Source organism: Meriones unguiculatus, chromosome 14 (assembly GCF_030254825.1).
Source record: "Meriones unguiculatus strain TT.TT164.6M chromosome 14, Bangor_MerUng_6.1, whole genome shotgun sequence".
NCBI classification, from domain to species: domain Eukaryota; kingdom Metazoa; phylum Chordata; class Mammalia; order Rodentia; family Muridae; genus Meriones; species Meriones unguiculatus.
The window spans coordinates 89767413-89795106 of record NC_083361.1 but is presented as its reverse complement, the minus strand read 5'-3'; the positions used below and the strand labels follow the sequence as shown (position 1 = coordinate 89795106).

General features: G+C 39.0%; 1 protein-coding gene across 5 annotated transcripts; it reads left to right on the top strand.

Moving 5' to 3' along the window:
* The first annotated feature begins 56 nt into the window (after window positions 1-56).
* Window positions 57-27560, top strand: LOC110544811 (interferon-induced very large GTPase 1-like). Of its 5 annotated transcripts, XM_060367780.1 has the most exons (5): window positions 57-174; window positions 1900-2005; window positions 3019-3055; window positions 16863-16917; window positions 19286-27560. In XM_060367780.1, exon 5 carries the CDS (start codon window positions 19290-19292, stop codon window positions 26574-26576), a length of 7287 nt encoding a protein of 2428 aa, XP_060223763.1. In that variant the 5' UTR covers window positions 57-174; window positions 1900-2005; window positions 3019-3055; window positions 16863-16917; window positions 19286-19289; the 3' UTR covers window positions 26577-27560. The 5 variants fall into 5 exon arrangements, 4 of the variants coding, with proteins under 4 accessions (XP_060223763.1, XP_060223765.1, XP_060223764.1 ...); XR_009585651.1 differs by lacking the exons at window positions 16863-16917; window positions 19286-27560 and adding an exon at window positions 5894-6031; XM_060367782.1 differs by lacking the exon at window positions 1900-2005.
* Window positions 27561-27694: the final 134 nt, after the last annotated feature.

The following is a 27694-nucleotide window of genomic DNA, read 5'->3' as shown; positions in this document are numbered from 1 at the left end:
TGTGTGTGTGGTTGGTTATTTTTTTTCCTGCTCTGAGGATAAATTCAGTTCCCTCCTCCACAAAGAGCCCAACCCTGAGCTGAAGCCGTGAGTTAGCAGACTGTCAGCCTTGGGAAAGACGCTCCATACAGGTCTCTCAGGAGCGGCCGCAGGGACTTTGCCTCCAGGAGACAAGTAGGTGGAAAGAGTGTGGGAAGCGGGGTGGAAGGGATATCACAGACCTACGATCAGAGAAGACAGAGACACACAGCGGTTACGACATGCTAAACACGAAGACCAAGTTGACACAACCAGTGGGAAGCGGGGTAGAAGGGATATCACAGACCTACGATCAGAGAAGACAGAGACACACAGCGGTTACGACATGCTAAACACGAAAAGAGACACACAGCGATTAAGACATGCTAAACACGAAGACCAAGTTGACACAACCAGTAACGTTTAAAAAAAAAAACAATAAAACAAAGGGAGGCGTGGTGGCACACTCCTTTAATCCTAGAAAGCAGAGGCAAGTGGATTTCTGTGAGTTTGAGGTGAGGCCAGCCTGGGCTACATCATGAGTACCAGGCCAGCCAGAGTTTATAATGAGAACTGAGAACTGGTAAAAAAAAAAAAAAAAAAAAAAACAGCTGCAAGCTGCAAATCCAAATCAGGAGATGAGGAAGGGCAAATATTTTTAGTAATTTGGCATATTAAATAAAACAAATCCAGAATTAGAAATTTTTATTAGAAAAAAAAGTATTACAAGTGGAATGGGATTACTGGAATAGAAAGAAACAATCCAACCATAGGGTTTTTAACATCTCAAAGGCTACAAAGAATAGGATTTTTTTTTCAAGGAGACTCAACAAGGATAGGAAATGCCTGGTAAGGACCAGTGGGATCATTTGGGAATGTTCTTCCCAAAGCCAGCAGGTTCCAAGGGATATTTAAGGGGGCTTTCTACACTGTTTCAGAAAATATTAAAGTCAAACTTCAGGATCCTAGATGAAGAAGCTTATCCAGTGTTTATTCAAGCAGTTTGTTTCAACTAATCTTGAAAAAATAAATAATTCAGCTAATCTGTGAGGCAAAGAATGGGGACCTGATGATCCTATGAGCAGCCTGTTGCCAGTTCTAAAGGGAGGCATGAGTCCCATCTAAGGCTTATGAAGCTCTGCAGTAGGCACTGAATCAAAACACAAAAGAATGAATGATTTTTTTTTCACTATAGTTAAAAAATTTTCCAGACTATTTCTGACATGAACTCAATGGTTGGCTCTTTGACCTCTCCATCCCACCCCTGAAGGAGGAACAGCCCTGCTAGGCCACAGAGGAGAACATTGCAGCCAGTCCTGAAGATATCTAATAAGCTAGGGTCAGATGGAAGGGGAGGTGGACCTCCTCTATCAGTGGACTTGGAAAGGGGCAGGTAGGAGATGAGGGAGGGAGGGTGGGATTGTGAGGGAATGAGGGAGGGGGCTCCAGATGGGATACAAAGTAAATAACCTATGATTAATATAAAAAAATAAAAATTATTTTAAAAAATTTCCAGAAACAGAGAGTTCAGATGAGTTATAACAGTGTTTTTACAGATCAGGTGAGTGGCAAGAACTATTGTTGCTAGCACAGAGGAGAGCCAATCTTTTGACCAGCATGGTCCATGAAAGACACCACAAGGAGAAACTTACACCGAGATAGGCACAGACAGCCCCAAGCAGGGACAGCGTGAAGGCGACCGGGAAGTATTGCACAAGGTCGACAACACCATGAGGGAGAAGAAAGACGGCCGAGCAAGGCCTTTAAAGGGCGCATCATCGTAGCCCTAACCACGGTGTCTGGCCCTGGGTGTGCACATCCACCTGCATCTAGGGAGAACGAAATAATACAAGTAGAAGTTGAAGGTAAATTTATTTACAGTTTTAGCAAAAACTGAAGATGCTAGGAGTAATGGCACAAGACAGCGTGTGAAGACGACCCCAGCATCCTGATGAGTTACCTTCACCCTTAGGGGCTTCCTGCTCAGGTAAAGCTGGTTCCTTAACTATATTGTACAAAAGACTTCAGGATGACCCAGAGTAAAACAAAATTAATGATCCGGTTAAGCATTTAGACACAGAGACATAAGGAAAAGACAGTGCATGTCCCCCTGCCAATCGCTACATATACCATCCTGTGGCTACATTACATTCCTCACAGGATATACTTTGTATCAGGCTTAAGATTAAGCTAAACTTAGCTTTAAAGAAAAGTTTAAAAGTTAAACATACATAATCTGGTTTACTTATTTTGACCTTAAAGAATTTTCTTTCACCGGGAGGGAACAGGAGCTCCAAAAGGAGACCAACAGAGCCAAAAAAAACCTGAGCCCTGGGGGCCCTGAAGAGACTGATATGCCAATCAAGGACAATGTACAGAGAGGACCTAAAACCCTGACTCAGATGTGGTCCATAGACTCAGTATCCAAGTAGGGTCCCTAGTAAGGAGAGCAGGGGCTTTCTCTGACATGAACTCAGTGACAGGCTCTCTGAGCACTTCCCCCTGAAGGGAGGGGCAGCCTTGCCAGGCCACAGAGGGAGACAATGCAACCAGTCCTGATGAGACCTGATAGGCTAGGGTCAGATAGAAGATGAAGAGGACCTCCCATATCAGTGAACTAGAAGAGAGGCATAAGGGGAGGAGAAGAGGGAAGGAGGGAGAGATTGGGAGGAGTTGAGGGAGGGGGCCACAGCCGGGATACAAATTGAGTAAATTTGTAATAAATGATAATAAATATATATATAAAGAAAAAAATTTATCAATTACATGAAAACATCAAAAAAGAATTTTCTTTCAGTTTTGTGAATAAAACTGTATTCCTATAACACTGTTCAGATTTGGAGAGGATAGATGATAATTTGACATAGCTCGAAATTACAAAATTATTGCCCTAAGTAAATACAGTTCATTTGTTAATGTTTTTATCCTGTTTGAGATGTCTTCAGGAAAACAGATTATCTGTATAGTTAATTTTGGCTTTTTCCGTTATATTGTTTCTAGATTCTCAGTCATCAGGAAAGTCAAACTAGAACCCAAGGTAAAGAGACTTCTTTCTTTTCTCATAGACCATTAATTTTCCTTGTCTTTTTATCTAGCCTCTGTTTCCCCTCCTGAGACTTTGGTACATTAATCTTAGGAATTGGTGATCAAAGAACCTGTTTCTAAACCTTGCTCAGGCTGAAAATTGATCTTGCCAATGAGGGATCAATAAATCTGTCTGGCTGATCTAAGGGGGATATCAGAGAGCTTGAGCTTAGAGATCTGAAATAAAACAGGGCCAGATGAAAGGGGAGGAAGTTCTCCCCAATCCGTGGTCTTGGAAAGGGGCAGGGAGAAGCTGAGGGAGGGAGAGTGGGATTGGGAGGGAATAAGGGAGCGGGATACAGCTGGGATACAGAGTTAATAAAATGTTACTAATAATAATAAACAATAAAAAAAATTCAGACGCCAAAAAAAAAAAAAGAAAAAAAAAAGAAATACAAAAGAAATGGTGTCAGGACTTGTGATATCAAAACAATAAAGCATCTGCTACATTGTTAACTTTAATATTTTTTCTTTTTAGGCATAGTACTGTTAGTAGGTATTTTTTTTTCTTTTTAGACTAATTAAGTTATGATTCCCTTAACAATTATTTCATCGTTTTGTTTGGGACAACACACTCATGTCTCCCTTGAGTTCAACAGCCATTTTTAGTTTGAGAGGCCCGCCCATTCCTTTTTCCTGTGCGAGATGAGCTTGCATTTACTTTGGGGATAAAGGTTCTCTGTTGCCCCCTGGAGGGCTGCATGTGTACTTCTGTTTCTCCGTGTAATTTTCTTACTGGAGTGAAAATTCCTTAAAATATGCCTTTGCCTATAATAGATATCAAAAACAGAACACAAGAAGAGGACATTCAATGTTAGGTAACCATGTATAACAGCTGTGACAGGGAGCCCATGAGAGATGACCAGTCAGACACAATTTAGAGCCAATTGAAAGTCTTTATTCCAGCCAGTTGGGAGGAGGGTGTTGCACAAGAAGGCAGTTTAAAAGAAGCTAAGATAAACTAACTGGGGCATCCTGGCCTCGGGATAGAGCTAGAATAGAGCTGAGTAATTGTCCACATCATTCTCCATGAAGGAGATCAAATTGTAGTTAAACCTGAATTAGCTTCATCAAGAATACAAGCTGGAGGAACCCCTGCATTGTCTTGCCCCGACACAGACTCATTTTCCATAACCGCATGGCTTTAGTTACTTTTAGAAGGGCTGACACAAGTGACTCCACTGGTGTTGCTAGCTTTGCAACAATGTCTCAGTATGAAATCCAGGCTGTAAACTCATCATCCTCCAGCTTTAGCTATCCTGGTCAAGGTGTGGTCCTGCTCACCATTGACCCCTAGCTGTTTAGGCTCCAGTCTCTTCTTCTGCAAGGTGGTCTGGGGAAAAGTCCTAGTCCTTGGAGTGCCCTGCTTCAACAGTCCGGATTCCGGGCCTTCTGATGTTAAAACTCTTGATGTTTTAAATTATACTATGGTCAAACTGATACAAGAGAAGGAGGCTGGGGTTTCCTGAGAACAGCAGAGGCTTTCTTCCCTCAGATGAGCAACAGCTCTCCGAAATAGAGTCCCTGATAATTGTGAACAAAATTTCCTAGAGAGAAGCCATACCCTCAATATAAAACCTGGAAGGCTTCAGTGGCTGGTTCTTTGATGACCCCCACCCTGGAGGGGGGAGCAGCCTTGCCAGGCCACAAAGGAGGACAATGCAGCCAGTCCTGATGAGACCTGATAAGCTAGGGTCAGATGGAAGGGAAGGAGGACTTGAAAAGGGGCATGAGAGGAGATGAGGGAGAGAGGGTGGGTTTGAGAGGGAATGAGGGAGGGGCTACAGCTAGAATACACAGTGAATAAACTGTAATTAATATAAAAAATAAAATTTAACTAAAAAAGAGAACAAAGGTGAATATATGAATGGGGAAAAAAGCCTGGAAGGCTGATTAGCTGAATAGTATTTTAATAGTATTTTAATGACTGTGGAAAGTTTGGAATGTTTCAGGTTCACAGCCTAATTACAATTTCCTTGGGCTATATTTAAGCCCCTAATAAGCCTCTCACAACTCTGTGTCAGACCTAACATCCTGTGACTAAGAGATGAAAGGTCTATTGGGATGTGTTCATATAAACCTAGTCAATCAAAAGACTAAGTTATCCGGTAGCATCTGAGGCCTGTTCCTGATTTCTCCATTTTGCTTTCACTATCTACTGAATGTTTCCACCAATATATTTGAAAAACGCCTCTATTTGTGACTTTGTTCTTTTATAAAAATTTCATAATTTGGGGTAGCCTGAATCTATGTTCCCATGCCATAGTCACTCATCTTAATGGGGGAGGGGTGCTGAGGGGTCTTTTCCCTGCCAGTTAAAGAATTAACAGGCAGGAAAATTCTTGAGCACAAGTAGTAGAAGAGAAATCCCAAACACCGCAGAAAAAAACAGAATCACCAGTTGGAGAAAGGTGTTTATTAGGGGTAAGGAAATGCATGCACACAGCAGAAAGAGAAATAATAATAACAAACACTTTTGCAAAGAAAAGGGGGCTGGGGAGAAAGGCTCAGAAAGGTGAAAAACCCAGTCTCTTCTTGAGGGTTAAAATTTTTGTTATTGCTTTGTTTTTGTTAAGCCTCTGAAGAGTCAACCTAAGGTTGATCAGTTTGAAAAAAAAAAACTAGTGTAGTTGATTGGCCCAGAATTGTGTTGCATGTCCTGAGCAGGCATGGAACTTGTTGAGATAGTCCACCAGCTGGGTCCTACTGGTGGGAGACAAAAGCCTATAAGCCTTTCTTTTAAGCTAACAGGCTTTTTTTTTTTTTTTTTTTTTTTTTTTTTTGTCTCAAGTCATGAGGATGAGGAAGAAGCCAGCCATCTTGGAAAATCACCACCTTTTTATCACATTTAGCTGCCTACCAGGACTCTCTCTTAACTCCTAGTCTCTCAATATCTGGCTCCAGAATAAACTCTTCTTATCCCGTTTGAGTTGAATGTTGTGTTTTTGTGTTGCTACATCAATGGCCATCAAAGCCACCCTGAGCCAGTGGCTTCTATGTCATCTATTTTGTAATCTTAAAGAGTGGATTTCACAGACAACAGGAGGTGAGATTTTAGAAGAGTACTAAAACTCTTCTTCGGTTTAGATAGAAGAGCTTAACAGAAAGGAAATGAGCAGAGTTCCTGTATAGTAAGAGGGTTACACCACTAGGCAGAGTTTAATGACAGAAACTGAGTAGAAGCACAAACAGAGAGCTGGTCAGAGCAGTTAGCCCACCCATGTAGTGTCCCTGGACTAAGATTCTGAACCCACCTTCATGAACAGTTGCTATGCTACTGTGGTTGCTGTAAAAGAAAAAGAAGGCTAGTGAAAAATTCAATGAGAAAAAAAGACAGACAAGAGATCAAATTGACTTGCCCACAATCCCAATTTATTTGGAGAAAAAAAAACTGCAGAGAGGGTTCCTGTAAGAATCAGAGCCTGCCATCCACTGATAAGCTGAGCTAGTTAAAGGACAGACATATGACAGAAAAGAGGTTTAAAAATTTCCCTTTTGGGCACACCGTTTGGCCACTGCTACAGGTAACCAGTGAGTAGTTAAAGAATGTTAGGTGCTCCATAAATATCTCTCCTAGGTGGCCATGATTTGGGGTCCATGGAGAAGGCAAAGAATACAGAGCAACTTTAGTTTACCTTAGTTCTGGAAACCAAATTACTGAAGTTATGTGAGTTAACACAGTTCAACCAAAATGGAAGTGGTTTTACAAACCAGCATGACCCTTGCCAACAGACAAGAAACAGAAGTGTGAGCCAGCACCCCAAAATATTTCTAGCATTTCTGGCCTCTGGCAAAAACAGAACCCCATGGAGCCAAAACCATTTCTAACCAAGAACAAGAAGCACCACTAGTCATTTCCTGTCCTGGACCTAAACTTCCTTACTAGTTTCTTTCTCCTTCTCCTAAACTGAATCACATATTAATTTTTTTTTTTAAGTTTTGGCATCATCTGTTTTAAATTGCTCCTATTCTAGAGTACTAAAAGGACTCCAACGGAAAGTTCTTAGGGATAGATATTTGATCACTCCTCACATTATACTGTCCTTTTGGTTAGTTACATACCTAACAGATAAAGGATTCAGACAGAATCTGTGGTACACATTATTCTGAGTCCCACCCCCCCCTTAAAAATCTAGGATGCTCCTTTTTCTAAATTCCTCTTTTTATAGTAGGCACTGTGAACATTCCTGTGCTGTGTTGCTATTTTTCCAGTGTGATGCAGCTCCAGTGCTCAGGAGCTTCTGTGGGCACCTGGGAGATCTCTGAGCATATTGCAACTGCTTATCTTCATCTCCTTGCAGAGTTTTAAAGATAAAGCTAGAAAGCACACCATACTGCACTTCCTTATCAAGCTTTAAAGATAAGGTTAGCTATATAGCTTAAATACTGAGCCAGTCAGATACACAGAGCAGCCCTAGAGGTTCAACCGGTTCAACCAGGAGACAGAACATAGTGGTGTTTTGCAAGCCTAGGCTTGAAAAAATGAAACATGCTATTTGTCTCAAAGAAATGCATTTTCTAAATTTTAAAAAAAATGCATTTTCTTTAGTGTCTGCAGGGGAAGGAGTTGGGTTGATAGGTGGTAGATGCTTGTGCTCAGAGAAGCCCACTTTCTTTGATTTTTTCTTTGAAAGTTATGTAGGGCAGAACCTAACTTTGTCTTTCTCTTTGAACTTCACCTTCAGGCCTGTGGCCCTGTTAAAATGCTTAATTTTGCAGGTTAAAAAATTACTGCTTGCACTAAGGAAGACACAACTGTCTGAGATTTAGAGCCCGTGTAACAGAGGTTGGTTGGACTGGATCGGCAGGGGTTTGTTTATACTGCATGCCAAAGGCTGACAAAGAAAAGCTGGTATTCTGTTGGGTATGGCCCCTTGCTTGTAAGTTTATTTTTACTTTCTTGGTAGCTTTCAGTCTGTTCTGTTACATTTGGCTATTTCCTACTAAGTAGTTGATCACAACCAAAATTAAGGAGAAACAAACAAACAAAAATACTTTGAAAGATTAAAATCAGTGGTGAAAATGTTTAACAATCAAGTTTCAAAAAAAAAAAATCCAGGCTTGTAACATTTAGCTATTTCCATTACAAAAAGACATCCTTCTTCTGTGTCCAATTTCAAGTTCCTAACTCCATTGGAAATTTAGGAAGGAATTGAACTTTCACACCCAATTCTACATATCTGTTATACATACACAGCAAACAGAAGTAAGCTCCAGAACTTAGCGAATAATAAGTCCTAGGAAAGTGATGAGCTCTGCGTTTCATTATTATTTTACACCTTAATCACACATCTATAGAACTTAATTTCATTGAAGTGAAATTTATACAACATAAATTTAATCATCTTTAAGTTGTGCAATTCAATGACATTTAGTATATTCATGAACTTGTGTAACAATCATCTCAAGCAAATCTTAAAATATTTTCCTTACCACAGAAGAAAGCCCCACACTCATAAATGCAGTCAGCTCTATTCGTACCTCTCCAATTCCTGGGCAACCACCTGTCTTTAATGTCTAGGATTTACCTACTATAGATTTCATACAGTGTTTGACATTCTGGCTTCCTTCACTTGGAACAATGTTGTCAAAGTTCATCCATATTGTACCACACATCATTATTTTATGCATTTTCATGACTTTACTTTTATCATGGCTATTCCACAATTCATTTATCTACCATTAGTTCATGGGCATTTGGATACTGTGACTAGTACATTTATGTACAAGCACATATTTGAACACCCATGCTCAGTTTTTTTGGTTTTTTGTTTGTTTGGGTTTTTGTTGTTTTTTGTTTTGTTTTTTGTTTGTTGTTTGTTTGGGGGGGTTGGTTTTGGTTTTTGGTTTGTTTTTTTTTTTTCTTGTTGGTGGTGGTGGTGGTGGTTTTTTGAGACAGGGTTTCTCTGTGTAGCCTTGGTAGTCCTGAACTTGCTTTGTAGACCAAGCTGCACTCAAACTCACAGAGATCTTCCTGCCTCTATCTCCCTGAGTGCTGGGATTATTGCATATGTCACCAAGCCCAGCTTCATTCTTAGTTCTTTAGAGTATTTATCTAGCAGTAGAATCCCAGGCTAGTATAATAAATTCAATTAAATTTGCTCAAGAACTAACAAGTGTTTCATTCTAAAAAAGTGTCTTCAATTCCTAGTTTATTATTTTTATCATGAAACAAGGTTGGATTTTGTCAATGCCTTGCCTCCATGAATTCAAGTACTTGTGCAGAGTGTTTTCCCTTCATACTATTAATGTGACCATATTATATTCAATATCTTTCATAAGTGAAGTGATGCTTGTATACCTGAAAGAAAGTACACTTGGTTAGTGTATAATCTTTATATTTCTGGATTCCACTTGCTAGTATTGTTTTCACATCAGCATTCACAAAGGATATTCATTTATTTATGATTTACTTCTCTATGACATCCTTGTCTGACTTGAGCACTAAGGTACTGCTGACCTCACAGAATGAGTTAAGAAATGTTTCCTCTTCTTCCATTTTTGTAAGAATGTGCTAAAGATCGGTATTAAATTGTTAAGTGATTGGTGGGATTTACCAGTGAAGACATTTGGCTTACTAGGAAGTTTTTGATTGTTAAGGTTATCTCTTTGTTATGATCTACTAAGGTTTTTGTCTCCCTGCTTCAGTTTTTGTGTAGTGTTCTTTTCTTTTCCTCTTTAATCAAGGTTATCTAATTATTGGGTTGCATATCTTCACAATATTTTCCCATTTTTGTTCTGTTTTGTTGTGTGTACATGTACAGGATATGTGTATGCTACATGCACATAGCTGAAATTTGATGCTTTGACTAGCTAGATCCTAGGACCTACTTGTCTCTGTTCCTCAGTTCTGAGGTTACAGGCAAATGTAACCATGTCTAGTTTTTTGTTTGTGTTTGTTTTGTTTTCAGTGCAGTTTTTTTATTAATTTGACATTATTTTGGGAGGTAGCTTGGTCTTCATGTGAGACTCCTAACAGTAGGAGCAGGGACTATCTCTTACTCTGTTGCCTTTGGGACACTTTTCTCCTACTGGGCTGCCTTGTCTACCCTCAACAGGAGAGGATGTGCCTAGGCTTACTGCAACTTGATATGCCAAGGCAGGTTGATCATGGGAGAGAACAAGAGTGGATGAGAATGGGGAAGAACTTGGAGGAGAGAAGGAAAGAAAACTGTGCTTGGGGTGCAAAATTAATTAAAATTTAAAAATAAAAAACAAAAAAAATTGAGATTATAATACAATTACATAATTTCCTCTTTCCCTTTCCCCCCTCCAAACACTCCCATGAACCCTGCTTTTACTCTCTTTCTAGTTCATGGCATCTTTTCCTTTGTTTTTATGTGTGTGTCTTTACTATATATAATATGTAATAATATATATTATTTGTGTGAATGGTATATTCACACATATACATAATATAAATTTTCATGTATAATATATATTAAAGCATGCATACATAAGCTTATTCTATAATATATTTATATATCATAATAGATAAGTAGTAATTTATATTATATATATGTATATATGTGCATGTACCATAAAAACATATACATAATATATATTATTATGTGTATGATAAGCACACATATGTAAGTTTATTGTAGATATTATATATCATATAATATAAATAATACAGCATATTAATGTTATTATATATACTATATAATATGCACACACATACATATATTCCTAAATGCATAAATATAACCTGTCAAACTATATAATGTTACTTATACGTAGTTTTTTCAGGATTGCCAATTTGGTATCAGATAACTAATTAGTGTGTTATTCCCTGGATGAGACTATTTCTCCTGCCCTCAACATTCTATAGTTGCTTGTTCTATTTATAGGGTTGAAGCCTTCTCTCTTCCTTATTAATATGCCTTTTTTTGTCCTTGTTCAGCTCATGTTTAGGCAGCCATGTTGGTGAGACTTTATAAGTATAGCCTTTGATATTCCTAACAGACACAATGTCACAGCACACTCCCTGTTCCTCTGGCTTTTATAATTATCCATCCCCTCTTCTGCAATGATCCCTGAGTCTTAGGAGCAGAAGTTGTATTGTAGATGGATCAATTAGGACTGTGCTCTACAATTCTGCTTTTTGATTTGTTGTGGTTTTCTCTATTTGTCTCAGCCTGTTACAAAGAGCTTTCTTTCTCAAGAAATTATTTTTATTAATTAATATTATTTATTCACTTTGTATCCCAGCTGTGGCCCCCTCCCTCTTCTACTACCAATCCCACTTTCCCTCCCTCATCTTCTCCCATGCCCCTCCCCAAGTCCACTGATGGGGTGGTTCTCCTCCTGACCCTAGCCTATCAGATCTCATCAAAACTGGCTACAATGTCTTCTTCCATGGCCTGGCAAGGCTGTACCCCCCACAGGAGGTGATCAGAGAGCCTACTCCTGAGTTCATGCCAAAGACAGCCCCTGCTCCCCTTATTAGGACAACCCCACTTGGACACTGAGTCTATGGGCTACATCTGAGCAGGAGTTCTTTTACTTTTTTTTTTAATAGTTAAAAAGGATTGGCTATAGATCTTATTGGAGCATCTGATAAAAGTTTTTCTGTGAATCCATCTGACCCTGAACATTTTTTGGAAGTGTTATTACTATTTTATTCTACTCATTTGTTATGGGTCTGCTTAGGTTATTGACTTCTTAATTTAATTTTGGTGGTTTGGCCGAATATAGAACTTCATCCCTTTTTATTAGGTTTTTCCAAATTAATGGAATAAAAATTTTTAAGTAATCACTCATAATATTCTGAATATCTTCGGTGTCTATTGAAATATTTCCCTGTTCATTTCTGATTTCTTTCTTTTGGTTAGTTGGGCTAATTATCAATCAGTATTGTTTGTATTCTCAGCTATTAAATTTGTGAATTCTTTGTATTCTTTCTTTGTTTCTATTTCATTGACTTCAGCTCTGATTTTTATTATTTCTTGCTGTCAACTGAGTTTAGATTTTATTTGTTCTTGATTTTTTTAATTTTTGAGTTGCTTCATTAAGTTATTTGTGCCCTTTCTGAATTTTTTTAGCAAAAGCACTTAGATTCTGAACTGCTTTCAATGTACCTAAGAAATTTTTTTTGGTTTTTTTTTTTTTTTTCATTTTCATTTAGTTCCAGAAATTTTTTTATTTCTTCTTTGACACAGTCAACATTTGGCAATGAGTTATTTAATCTTCATGAATCTGTGTCTTTATTAGAGATTTGTTTGCTTTCAAGTTTTATTGCATTATGGTCAGATAGTACCTGGAATTATTTCAATCTTTCTCAATTTGTGAAGATTTGCTTTGTATTCCAGAATGTTGTCTGTTTTAGAGAAGATTCCATGTGCTGCTGAGTGGAATGTTTGGTGTTTGGGTGTAATGTTTTGTGAATATCTGTGAAATTCATTTAACAAGTCATTCAATTCTGATGTTTTGAGTTTTTGCTAATTTTTTGTCTAGATGTGATGTCTATCAGAGAAAGCGGGATGTTGAAATCACTAATTACTATTAATGGGATAATATTAATCTGTGCCTTTAAATCCAGGAGCACATTTTTGTGAACCTGGGTGTGCCACAGTCTGGTGAACTATGTTTAGGATAGTAATGTCACCCTGGGAAACTGTTCCCTTGATTAGAATGAACTGTCCTTCTTTATCTATTCTAATTACTTTTAATTTGAAGTCTGTTTTGTCAGATATTAGGATAATGATACCTGCTTGCTTCTTGGTTCCATTTGATTGTAGTATTTTTGTCCATCCTTTTATTATAATAGGTTGTCTATTATTAAAGCTATCTATAAGCAACAAATAGATGGATTTTGTTTCTTGATCCCTTCAGACAGGCTATGTCTTTTGATTGGAGAATCAAGGTCATTAATATTTAAAGTTATTATTGAAATGTCTGTGTTTATTGCAGCCATTGTATTGCCATTTTTAGTGGTGTGTTCCCAATGGTACTTAATGTTTTAGTAATTATGCTTTCGTATTTCTTTTTACAGCCTCTTGACTATGTCCATTCCTCTCTTCAGCCTGAAATATTGTTTCTTATATTTTATTTAGGTTTAGTTTGTTGGATATAAATTTTTAGGATGATTAGATCATGGAGTTTTATTTATTCTTCAACTGTGGCAGGTAGTTTTGCTGAATATAGCAGTCCAAGTTGGACATCATGACCTTTTATGACTTGAAATACATTGCTCCAGGCTCTTCTGTCTGTCAAGTTTCCCCTGAGAAATAAGCTGTTATTCTGATGGGTTTTCCTTTATATGGACTCTTGCAACTCTTAACACAGTTTCTTTCTTTTGTATATGTAGTGTTTTAACTATGATAGGCCACAGGAATTTTCTTTTCTTGTCTTATATGTTTGGTATTCTATGTGCTTCTTGAATCTGTATGAGTCTATATTTCTTTAGTAACAAGAACACTGAATCTGAGACTTTACAAAGATCGTTATTTAGAAGATGGTTTGAGTTATGTATTAGTAAAGGTATAGTTCTCTAAAGAAACAGAACTTATAGAAATATATATCATGTCAGGTAGATATAGATATATCATAAATATCAGATACATATAGATATATCTATATCAGATAGATTAGATACAGATATAGATGATATAGATAGAGAGTAAGAGAGAGATACATGTAGATATAGTTGGGTATTTATTAGAATGGCCTACAGATTGTGGTTCAGCTAGTCCAACAGTGATTGTCTACCAACAGAAGGACTTAGAATCCAGCAGTCCACAAGGCTGGATATCTAAGTTGGTCTTCAATATACATCAGAATCCCAAAGAAGTAGGTTCTAATGACAGTGAAGGAGTGGACCTGACTGCTTGCTAGAGCAAGAGCAAGCAGTCAAAGAGCAAGCTTCCTTCTGTTGTGTCCTTTATGTAGGCTGCCCACAGAAGGTATGGCACAGAGTAATGGTGAATCTTCCTACCTCAAAAGGGCTGTATTAAAGATGCATCTTCCCACCTCAAAAGATACAGATTAAAAGTGGGTCTTTCCAGGGGTCTTGTCTGAGACTGATTTTCCAACCAAGAACCATGCATGGATATAACCTAGAAATCCTGTTCGGACATAGCCCATGGCAGCTCAATATCCAAGCGGGTTCCCTACTAAGGGGAACAGGGACTGTCTCTGACATGAACTCAGTGGCTAGCTCTTTGACCTCCCCACCCCCCATGGGAGGAACAACCTAACCACAGAGAAGGATAATGCAGCCAGTCCTGGTGAGACCTGATAAACTAGGGTCAGATGGAAGGGGAGGAGGACCTCCCCCATCAGTGGACTTAGAGAGGGGCAGGGAGGAGACAAGGGAGGGAGGATGGGATTGGGAGGGAATGGGGGGGCTACAGCTGGTATACAAAGTAAATAAACTGTAATTAATATAAAAAATAAAATAATTAAAAAATATTTCAAAAAGTGGGTCTTTCCACTTCAAATTATTTAATTAAGAAAAAAATACTTAACAGGTGTACCCAGCTACTTGGGTTTTAGTTAATTCCAGATGTAGTCAAGTTGACAGCCAAGAATAACTATCATAGGTTATACAATGACATCTGCCTTTAAAACAAAATGTTCTTGAATTTGCACATTTATGAATGTCCATCTCACAGGCCTTCTACTGTCTACTTTTGAATCAAATTTTTGCTTTTACCATTGAGAATTTTTAGTTCTTCATGTACTCTAGATACTACTGTGTTAACAGGTATATAATTTTCAAATATCTTCTAACCTGTTGTCAGTTCACTTCTCAGGTAAATTCTGGGTATATACCCTACTCTCAGAATGCATATGGTTTTCTAAATTCCTATAAACAAAGTGCTTCTGACATCCTACTTCTGTAAAAATCTCTGTCCCAAGTCCTTTTTAGGTTTCTAGAATGCTTACGGGTTTCTTCATAATCCCTTTCTATGTAGAAGTGGGTTGTTCTTTTACCATAGCAATTTTTATCTTATGTATTTATTTATTGGTTCTGAAATAGATCTAAGCTAGGGGGAGGAACATTCTGTTGTTTTCCTTCTAAAATCAGAGGACCCATAATAGAAACATGGGCTATCTTCAAGACCTCTGCTGAGCAAAAGGAGGCAATCCAATTCCACGATATTCCCTAACCATTTTTAAGCTGCCTTTTTCTAGAATTATCATTTTCTTTATTTCTGTTTGTTGTTGGTTTGACTTGGTTTGATTTGGTTTTTGAAACAAGGTCTCACATTGTCATCTAAGCTGGTCTGGAAAGTCAGTCTAGCCCAGAGTAGCTTCTTATTTGTTATTTTGAGCAGTATTTTCTATCTGATGATTTTTTTTTTTTTTTAGTTTTGTTCTTTGGGGTGTTGACATAGATCATCTGTGAACAAGGACATTTTTATTTATTCCTTTGTAATAAATGTACCTTTTATTTGTCCTTTCCTCTGTATAGAATTCCCAGGAAATTTTTAATTTGTTGGGGTTGGATGAATAGTCTGATGGCACAAGTGTTTCTTTAGAACAGCTCCTCTCTTTCCAGGGTGATTACAGAAACGCTTTATCATTCATGTTACATACCTTTTCTATCAGACATTCTTCAGTATCTAGTAAACTCTTTGAAGCTCTAAAGATCTTATCTTAATTGTTTTGCATTTATTTATTATATATTAATGTTTATTTGTTTGTGTGGGTGGATCTGCCTGTGCTATAGCACATATATGAAGGAACGGAATCCGGGTTGTTTTAGCTTGTTTGTAAGTGCTCTTAACCACTGAGCCATCTCATGAGCTCTTCATCTTAAAATTTTATAAGTTACTTTATATATCTTCATTAAAAGGTTAGTTTAGATGGTCTTAATCTCACTAGAGTTGATATTCTAATTTTAGTAACGTAGAGAATAAAAGCACAAGATGAAACAGGCAGGGAGGAGATGAGGGAGGGAGAGTGGGATTGGGAGGGAATGAAGGAGGGGTTTACAGCTGAGATACAAAGTTAATAAACTCTAACTAATATTTAAAAAATAAGAAAGAAAGTAAAAAAAAAGAAAAGAAGAATGTGTTTTAAGATGTGTTGTAATACCTGAGATTACATATATCAACTTAAATACATAATTTATAAGGTGTGGAGAATATCAGTAATTTTTTTGTGTAATTCAAAGGGAGGATAAAGAGTAGAGGAATTGGCACAAACCAAGTTAGTAATGCATCTAAAGTCCAGGAGAGATAAGTAATCTAGGGAGAACATAAGTGGACTGGCTTGCAGTTCTGGAGACAGGGAAGCCCAACACAAAGGCACTGGTGTCTGGCAAAGACCTTCTCGCTGCTTGTCACATAAAGTTAGAGAAGTGAAAGAGTAAAAAGAGGCTGCACTTGCCTTTTCACACAGTCCCGTACATAATGGATAGCTCTCATACCCTAATCCCCACCTCTTATTTTACTATTCAACAGAACGTAAATCTCATTTTTCTATAAATTTGAAAAACAAAATTTGAAAAACAGAATTCTACAACCATACCACCTTAAACATGCTTTATCTCATCTGAAAAACAGAATTTAACCTCTTCTATCACACTAATTTCTTTATCAAATGGCTGTTGGACTATTTCTTTGGTTTTCTCTCCCAAATATATTTCCTTATTTACACAGGTAGGATAAGAATTTTATAAATCTTTAAATCACCTTTCTTTTTACATACAGTTTAAAACTAGCCATGTATTGTGTTGATGCATGGCTAATTAAATATTTCTTCAGCCATGTATTCTAACTCATCACTCTTAAATTGTTATTTCACAGAGCCCTACAGCCAAGACATAGAACACAGTTCAAGTTCTTTGCCGCTTTAGAACAAGTAGGTACTTTCCTCTAGTTTTCCAATACTGTTTTCTTGTTTTTATCCAAGACCTCATGAGAATTGCTTTAACTAACCACATTCTAATCCTAACATTCAAGTAATCTCTAAGAAATTTCAGACTTCGAATGTAAATCTTTTTTTATGAGCTATCGCCAGAATTGCCCACCATAGTCTTATTCGGGGTAAATATAAGCTTTCATAGCTTATGCATCCAATTTCTTCTAGCCTCTATTACCCAACTCCAAAGTTATCTCTAAAATCTGACATTTTTATTATAACAAGAACCCACTTCCCACTTCTCTGGTATTAATTCTGTCTTCGTCCCTTCAATGTTGCCATAACATTGAATACCTTAATCCAGCCTGGAAGTTAAGAAGTTCAAGATCAGGGTGCCAGCCAGCACCAGAATACAAAGAAGCAAATAAAGCTAACCTTGCTCTTTTATAACAGGATTAACCTCAGCTTCATGACATCAGCCAGGCAGTGGTGGCGCCTGCCTTTAATCCCAGCACTCAGGGAGGCAGAGGCAAGTGGATCTCTGTGAGTTCAAAGCCAGCCTGGTCTACAGAGTGAGTTGCAAGACAGACAAGGCTACACAAAGAAAACTTGTATTGAAAAACAAAACAATAAACAAAAAACAAAAGTATGACATCTTGCCAGTCCTGATAGCACAAGCCTTTAATCAGGGAGTAGAATCTTTGAATTCAAAACCAGGTTGATCTATATAACCAGTTCCAGACCAGCTGGGGCTACAAAAATGGGCCCCTATCTTAAAAATAAATAAATAAACCTCACATCTTAATACTGTGCAGTGGCTAATAAGTTTAAATGTGGGATCCTTCGAAGACAAACACGCAAACCGTGGTAAATGGGTTAACTATGATTGCGACCCAGTAAAAACATAAAGAAGGTAAAATCTGAAGAAGACATAGCAGAGGGTATGAATTGAAATGAGACTGAAAGCAGACTTAAGAGAGTAAATTAACTATTAGTAATATACTAAATTATATCCAGAGAAAGAGAAATAGGACACTTTCTGGCCTGTACACATGGTAGTGTAATTCCACTGGGCAAAAATGATAGAAGGAAAGGAAACCAGTAAATAAGAAGTTGAAGAGTGAAATCTTATCTCACTGGCTGCTTTAGAGGCCATGACGGAGAGGTTTCCATAAAAACTGATAAAATATTGGATAAGGAGAAGTATTTGTGTCTACATACATACGTGTGTATGTTATTAGTAAATGGTTCTTCTTATGATTCAAAGATGATGTTAACAAAGGGACACTGAAAAGTAAGATAACTAGCACAAAACAAATTAGTAGTGTTTTTAAATACCATAAGAGAAATTTAATATTATTAAATGACCTACAAAGAAGCAACAGAGCCAGGCATGGTGATACACAGGGGTAATCTCAGCAGTTAGGAGGCCAAGGGAAAAAAAAAATCATGAGTTACAGTCCAGCTTAAGCTCAATAGAAAGCTCCAGGCCAGCATGAGATAAATAGTAAAACCCTGCCTGAAGAGGAAGGAAAATGTGACAGAGAAATAGGAACGGAACCAGTCAACACTAATTTCACAAAACTTAATAAAGACAACATAAACAACTGATGATATCACTTGTTTTGGGTTTTTTGGTTTTGTTTTTGGTTGGTTGTTTTTACGAGACAAGGTTTCTCTGTGTAGCTTTGGCTGTCCTAGACTCACTTCATAGACCAGGATGGCCTCATTGAACTCACAGAGATCCACCTGCCTCTGCTTCCCTGAGTGCTGGAATTACAGGCATGTGCCACCAAGCCAGACTGATGTCACATGATTTTAAAAACATCAACCAAGAAAACTCACGTATATTATCAAACACTATCCTTCACATTAATTCTCTCAAAGCAATTGATTCTGTGCAAGAGAAAGTTTAAAAATCAAGCAAAGTGCCAGCAGTGGTGGCACACTCCTTTAGGCCCAGCACTCAGAAGGCACTTCAAGTTTGGGTCCAGCCTGATCTACAGAGTGGTTTCCAAATCATCCAGGGATACAAAAAGAAACCCTGTCTTGAAAACAAACAAATAAAATCAGGCAAACTGGCAACTCACTATATTCTCCAACAACATAAGCCATGCTGAGAACTCACAATGATAGGCTGCACACACACACACACACACACACACACACATACACACACACAGAGAGAGAGAGAGAGAGAGAGAGAGAGAGAGAGAGAGAGAGAGAGAGAGAGAATTTTAAAACACATTGGAACAACAGGAGATGAAAAAAAACTAAGAAAGTTGAAACTTATAGTAATTCACTTTTCTAGCTGACACTTCCTCAGGTCAGGACACAGACAAGACTAACTGCAATCTGTTCCTCACAGAGCCATGGCAACAGCGAAGAGCAACCCTGATGAGCCCCAGCTAAGATGCAGAAGGAAGCAAGAGCTCCAGGATGTGCTGACAGAAGCGGGACTGTCTGTGGACTACTGGCTGCCTAAGCTTCAGGAAGGCCTGGGTGTGACCTGTGCCCAGGCCTTACAACACTTAGAAGGAAAAGACCTCCAGAAGCTGAAGTCCCAGACACAACATGCGTGGGAGGAAAAGGCTCTGGAGAAGCTGCTTGACCTCTCACAGAGACACAGTGTTGAGATCCAGGAGACTGCAGGGGAGATGGTAAAAAACAGGCAGAGGCAGGCAGGACAGGCACTGCAGGAGCTGAGGGCCTTGCAGTCAGAAGGGAAGCACAGACAGGAAGAGGCAGTGAGAAGAAAAGAAGCAGAGCTGAGGCAAGCAATGGAGATCCCCGAAGAGTGCTGGCCAATGCCTGAAGTGCCCCTAAGAGAAGTCACTGAAATACTGGAGAGACACCTCAGTCACATGGAACAGACCCTCGCTCACAGTCAGAACCTCTCAGATAGAGACCTGGTAAGATGGGCATCTGGAGGGCTGGCCCTGCAGGGAATTTACAAGACCAGCCACCAAAAGGATCTGCTGGCAAGGAGAGAAGAGCTACTCAGTGTCCCTAAGGAATTCTCACTTGCTGGCCCAGAACACAGCACATGGACAGAATCAAAGGAGTTCTCATCTTTTCAAGAACAAGCCATGTTCACACAGACAATGGAGAAGCTGGGTTTCAGTCGCACCTCCTCGATTAAAGGTGGAGGTTGGGGACTTAGTCTAGAAGCTGGTGTAGGTCAAAGCAAACATACTGAGTCTGAGGATACTCACCAATCACATTCAGAGCAATCTTACTTCTGCTCAGCCAAATTCAGCTACATCCCACTGGCCACCTGCCACTTTCCCATCGACCATCTTCAGCTCTCCGAGGCTGCTCTCCAGGAACTCAAAAGTATTGAAGAACTCCTGGATCAGACTACACACCCAGACAGACTCCTCTTACTGAGGCACAGGGCTGAAAACTTTTTCCACAGGTTTGGCTCTCATGCTAACCAAGGCCCACTGCACCTGGGGGGAGTCTACTGCTGGAAGGCCATTGCAGAGGGTTTTAAAAGTGAGCAATTGGCTGATGTAAAGCAGCAGACAGAGGAGTCCTTGAATATTTACATAAAAGGCAGCTATAATGGCTTTGGAGTTAAAGGTGATGCAAGTTTAAATATGCCAGACTCACATTCAAAAACAGTGTCTTACAGTAAAACTCATCGAAACTTTCAAACAAAGGTGCATCTATCTGTGGCCCAGACTGGTGGACCAGCAAAAGCACATGGAATTGCCCAGTGGACAACTGGTCTTGTCACAAGCAACCAGACCTGGTCTGTTATTGACCGAGGACTTCAGTTGGTACCTATTTGGGACATCATCCTCAGCAGCCACAGAAGTGACTTTAAGGATGCCCTTCAAGTGGCTAATTGCCTAAAAGATAACTACACTGCTCTGACTGGACTCACTGTGGAGATTCAGGAAGGAGAAGAATTTCTCACTGCTAAAAAAGAGGCTAGGCTTTTCCTAGATAACGTGAAACGCTGGGAGGTTTCTGATCCTGAAGAACAGCTCAATAAGTTGATGGATTTCATGCAAACATTAAGTCAAAAAATAAAAAGTTATAGCATTTGGATTAATACATGCCTCACAGATTGGGATCTGCAGAATTTTCTAGTAAACACTGTCAACTTTTGCAAAAATTCACCCACTTACAAAACTCGGTTTATTAAATCTCAGTTGTGCAGCCTTCTAGAACCTCATGTATACAAAGTGACAAACTTTCCTCAGGCACACGCCATCATACAGTGGATCAATCAGTCAGAGCCAGAAGAAGAACAAGTCAAAATCACCTCGTTTTCTGAATTCATTAAGACCTTAGAGAATACCTGCACAAACCAGATGGAAGTGAATATCAGAAATGAGTCCCCAGAAACACGGGAAGAAGCAAAGAGAAGGGCTACATATGAGGTCACCACAGCTCTCAGCTCCTTCCTGCTGTACCTCAGAGAAACAGAGCAGCCAGACCTGCAGCTGCTGCTACTCTCCATCGCAGCTGGTTCAGGCTATCAGGTGGAAAACAATATCTTTCAGCATCTTCTGGGATGTAATGAGTTAAACTTCCTCTTGGATCTAATGCAAAGTAACCAAGACAAATACCAAGAGCTTAAAAATATTTGCAGTTACAGAGCCCAGGCATTCCTGGTGCTCACAGCTCTAACAGCCACAGTTGAAATCACAGATATTTCTACGGAAGAGAAAAGAAAACGTTTGACATTAATAAGACAACATATAGGAAACTTGTCTGAAGAAGTTGCACATGTTCTCACAAAACATGGCATGCATCCTGATTGGGAAAATCTGGAGAGTGATTTGAGATTACTCGTTGATGGGGACTATAAAGCCACCATTCCTTCCTTGCAAATGGATGAGGTAAAAAAACAATTACAAAGTCTCTGCCATGAAAAGAAAGAGACTTATAAACAACAAAGTAATGAAAACAACACAAAGGAAATGACAGCAAAGGGACCTTTCCTAGACTTACTCCAACGTCTAGGCCTAGAACATCACTATCCAAAAAGGATGAGCAGAGCTGACTTCCATCTGATCTACAAGACATCTGTGTACAATACACAGCCAAGATCTGAACAGGAGCTTCCATTCTACTTCCTACAAAAGCTACTGATGTTGGATTATGGGTTGAGATATCTTGTCTTCAAAGATGATGAAAACATAGAAAACCATATCTCTATAGGTTCTTCCAATCATGAAAGTGAAGATTTTGATCCATATGAAGATGTCATTAAAGACAATGACAGTCTTACCTATCCTTCAGCCACTCAGTCCCGGCCCCACATTCACCCAATGGATATCCAGATGGCCATTTTACACTGTGCAGATGATCTTACCAGGCAATATATTTTGTCCAAACTTTCCATTTGCCAATATGCACTCCCCCTTGTGGTGCCAAATCCCAACACTTCCCAGATTGAATTTTATCTCTGGTCTCTCAGACAAATTAGGAAAAGTTGGCAAAATGCAAGTAGGTCACCAGAAGACAAGACCTACAGCCACAAGAACCAGCAGATGTGTTGTGTCTCTACCCCTATTGTGTCCTTCATTAGGGTTGGAAATGGCCTCTCTGCTTCCAAATCTCAGATCATGAACTCTCTCCTCAGTAAACGTAAACATGATGTGTTTTTTCACAGACACTGCAGAGGAAGCAGCAAGCACTGTCTCCTGATGCAGGGAGTGATAGAGATCTGCTGGTTCTGTCCTGGGGGCCAAGGTGAGGACACATTTGACAAGTGTCTGACCTTCACCAATCTTCATGGAGATGCCAAAGAACATAGGCAACAACTCAGCTTCCTGCAGGATGTCTCTTCTCTCATTGTGATCCTCATGTCAGCTTCTGATGACAATGAAGACAACAAAAACCTGGTCAGACACCTCTGTCAATCATCAAGACCTCTGATCTTTTTGATTGATGACAAAGAAAAGGCTATAGCAAATAATTCTGGTAAAAGATTGAGAATTGGCATCAGGAATAGAAATGAGGCAGAGTTAACAGAGGAGCTTACAAATGCCATCAAACACTTTCTGGAGATGTCTGATTCTCCTCTCAGCTTAGAGGACTGTTCACAGATGGCTCAAAAACAAGGATTCCTTATTGATGAAGACCAAATACACTGCAAGGAAGCCAAAGAAAAGGCACAGACTATAATGGCTCTCCTTGAGGAATACAAGTTACCTCAGACAAAAGAAAATTTACTACCCCTTCAAGGACAACTTTGGCACCTTTGGTGTAAGAAAGACAAAGAATTCTATCATCTGAGAGAAAAGGGGAATCGAAGCATTGAGCAACACAAGAGTGAGATTGAGACAGATAAAAGAATAATTCGATGTCGGCAATTGGAAAAAGCTTTTCCTCTCAATGATTTAATGCGCTCTGTTCTCGAACTTCTCCAGGAATATTCAGAAACTCATAAGAGACTCTATTTTTTGCAGTGGCTGACTCTGTTTTTTGACAGCCTGTTTTTAGAACACCTGAAAAACTTGCATGAAAAACAGAGATCTTTGTGGTTGATGGTACAAAGAGAAAAGCAAAGAGCACAGAAGAGCAATTCCCTGACACTCTGGCAGCAGCAGATAGAAGCCATCTCCACAGAGATTCATGACTGTACTTTAGGAACTGAGCACCTTCTCCGAGAAGTGGGCCAAATCTATGAAGCTCTGGAAGAAACTTCCTCCTCTAGAGATAGCCTTTTTCTCTGCCTCCCTGAGATTGCTGCAGACTTGATGATAGCTGGTGTTCCCATTGAGCTGATGGACGGGGATGCTTCTTATGTGCCTCTAAAGTGGGTGGCAGCTATTTTTGACAAGGTCTCAGAGAAAGTTGGAGACAAAAGGCTGTTTGTCCTCTCTGTCCTTGGCCTACAGAGCTCAGGGAAGTCCACCCTGCTGAATGCCCTGTTTGGCTTGCAGTTCACAGTCAGTGCAGGAAGATGCACCAAGGGGGCCTACATGCAGCTCCTGAAGGTGGAAGACACATTCACAGAAGAACTTGGCTTTGATTTTGTGCTTGTTGTAGATACGGAAGGACTTCGAGCTCCAGAACTCAACAACAAATCCCAGAATTGGGACAATGAGTTGGCCACCTTTGTGATTGGCCTTGGAAACTTGACTCTGATCAATATTTTTGGGGAGAATCCCTCTGAGATGCAAGACATTCTACAAATAGCTGTTCAAGCCTTTCTAAGGATGAAACAAGTGAAAATCTCCCCCAGTTGCCTCTTTGTCCATCAAAACGTGGGAGAAATTACAGCTAAAGACCAAAATATGGAAGGACGAAGGTGCTTAGAGCAGAGACTGGATGAAATGGCAGTAACAGCTGCAGAACAAGAAGAGTGCTCAAATGTATCCCACTTCAGTGATGTCATTAAGTTTGATGCCAATAGTCATGTCTACTACTTTGCTCACCTCTGGGATGGCAATCCCCCAATGGCCCCACCAAATCCTCATTATAGTCACAATGTCCAGGAACTAAAGAGCAGAATTATTTTGACTGCCAAGCAGGAATCCAGAAGTAGTATCATGAAAATATCAGATGTCAAATTTCGAATTCAAGATTTGTGGAAAGCCCTGGTCAATGAGAACTTTATTTTTAGCTTCAGGAACACCAGAGAGATCATGGCCATGAGCAAGCTGGAAACTATGTATAACCACTGGACCTGGGAGCTCAGGAGTCACATGCTGGACTTTCAGAACCAGCTGATCAATCAGATTCAGAATGGGAAAGTGCAGGCACTCCAAACAAGCATATTTGAGGCTCCAGTCACAGAAAAGTATATAGCAATTAAGCAAGAACTTGAAAAATATTTTAGTGAAAACCCAGACAATGAAATACTGATTCAATGGAAATCAAATTTTGAAAATAAGCTAATAATCCTTAAAGAAGCACTTATTTCAGACACCAGAAGGAAAGCCAATGAACTTATTCAATTTAAAAAAAATCAAGACAGACTGGATAAGAAAAAATCAAGTTATGAAAATGAGTTATTAGAAAGGAGCAGAAAGTTGGCTTTAACTGTAAAGGATAAAGAATTAGATGAAGAAGAGTTACATGAAAAATTCAATCAACTTTGGAAAAAATGGGTCTGTGATGTGTCCTCAGATCTTCCTCCAGTCATAGAACCTGACATTGACACAGATTCTGAAAACATCCTTTGGGAACATTTCCAAAAGGAAATAAACATGGTGGACATACTTATGAGAAATTCTGAAGATAAATTTCAAATAAATTATGATGAACATGTAAAAATGAATAAGAAGTATAGCTTTGTGGCTCGGACATTAAAGGTCTGTGATAGAGAATCTATTAACATGACTACTGAAAAAATTATTACAAGATTTAATGAGACTATAAACAATCTTCATAAGAAACAGTGTGATTATAATACAAGTTATTTCCATGAAATCCTGAGGCTAATAGAGGAAGAAGTAAAATCTGCACCTACTGAGGACAGATACACATTTACAAGCAAATACAGCATTGATTTGTCTTTATGCTTATTTCAAAGAGCAGCTAAGAGTTTTAAGGAGATGCACAAGGCATTCAAGAGAGCAAATGACCCTGTGAACTATCTGGAGAGAAAGAAAGATGATTTCTTCATGAGTTTTAAGATCTCCTGCCAAGGTGCCACCTCCATCAAAACATTTGTTGATTTTCTTTGGCACAAGCTCACCCCTGCTATCTCTGCCACCATAAGGGGGAAAATGGTCATTAAAATTGCTGGAGCCATGCGAGCTAACTGCCCTGAATTCAATGGAAACAGGGCTAACTTGGAGAAACATATTCTTATTTCTCTGGCAGAAGAAGAAAACTTTGATAATTACTGGCAGTATCTTCATTACACAAAATCTTTTTTTAGCAGCTATATTGAAAACCATATTAAAAGATATTGTTCAGATGAAGGAAGTAAAAATATAAAGACTTTTTTTAAAATATGTTTAAGTGACATCAAGAATGCCATCCTCTCTGCCATTCATGAGTCCACAACAGTAGCTAAAGATAAAGGCAGCACTGCATCTGGCTGGTTAGATTTGTTCTGTGATCACCTAGGGAGCAACCTGGTCTTTCCAAGAAGAGACCTGGTAAGCATTGAGCACCAGGAGATAAAGGATACTGAGTTTCTCAAAGAAGCCATGAGTGCAGCTTTGGATCCTGCAATGAGGAAAGTAGAAGAGGACTGTTCAAGTAAGCCCGTAGATGAAATGGTTCCTGACATTGAGAAAATTCTCTCTGAACATCTCTGTGGCTGCTGGAAACAGTGTCCTTTGTGTAATGCAATTTGTACAAACACCATTCCCCAACATGAAGGAGACCACAGTGTGCCATTCCACCGTCCTCAGGCTGTCAGTGGATGGCATAAGCATAAAACAGACCACTTTGTCATTGATTGCTGTACTAGCTCAGTAGCAAGTGACCGCTTCATGCTTTTGGGAACTAACCAGGAAATCCCATATAAGAATTACAGGCAGGCAGGAGGGGATTATGCCACATGGAGCATCACGCCAGACTCATCCACCCAATCATACTGGAAATGGTTTGTCTGTCACTTCAGATCAGAACTAGAGAAAAAATACCAGAAAAAATTCACAGATACAGGTGAAATCCCAAAGGCATGGGCCAAAATAACAAAAGAGGATGTGCTCAATGACTTGAAAGAACAATAATATTCAGTGAGTAACCCAATATCAGATAGAGTCACAGTATTCCTAAAATATTCTAAAACTCCTCCTCCTAACAAGAGTCTCCAATAAATCCATTATTAGGATGAAATGTGTAAGAGCCTGAAGCTTTCCTATAAAATATCTTTAATTCTCTTTGTCTCAAAAATGGCTCAGAAGTTATGAGCAGGTGCTGTTCCTGTAGAGGACCTGGGTTCAATTCCTGGCATCCATTTGGCAGCTCCTCAGCCATTTGTAACTCCATTCCAGGAAATCTGACGCCCTTTTCTAGCCTCTGTGGGTAGCTTGCACACACACACACACACACACACACACACACACACACACACTATATATATATATATATATATATTTGCCAATATATGTAAATATATGATAAAAAATAAAATCCATTTAAAAGACCTAAGTCATACTTCAAACCATAGTTATGTAATTTTTAATAGTATTAAGCTTAGGGACATGCCTGTCAGTTAAGGAAGAGATACAAGGAATGACAGGAAAGGAACCACAAGGCCTATATATGAGGCTAGCATATGTGTAGGATTCTGCAACATCCAATCTCGTAAGATGGGAGTTACTCACTTATAAATGGACTCTAAAATTAGAATAAAGAATATATAGAAGTAGAGGATACAGTGGCATCTATCATCAGCTGAGGGTAATATAGGGGGGAAAAGACATTATTCAAAGGGGAGAAAGTCTCAGGCACAAAGAATAAGTCCTGGTGACCATGGGTAATAACGTTGATTTTGAAACTGCTGAAAGAGTAAATTGTAAATGTCCTTGAGCAAAAAGGTAATTAGTTGGTGAGGTGATGGATATGTTTATTTGCTCATATGTTTATATGCTTATTTGCTCTTTTCACAATGTATAAGTAGCACCACATTGAACCCATCAATAAATATAACTATCAATAAAAATATTGTTTCAAAAACATGTAGATTTCTTAAATAAAGACTGACAATTATACCAAGACTTTCAGTTTTGTGTGTGTGTGTGTGTGTGTGTGTGTGTGTGTGTGTTGGGGACTTGAGTGGGGGTTGCTTTTTGTTGTTGTTGTTTTTTAAGTAGAGTTTCATGTAGTCCAAGCTGGCTTAAATAAT

Bases quoted from the DNA above. Each gene is read 5' to 3' on its own strand.
- LOC110544811 (XM_060367783.1), top strand. From the start codon at position 19,290: ATGGCAACAGCGAAGAGCAACCCTGATGAGCCCCAGCTAAGATGCAGA.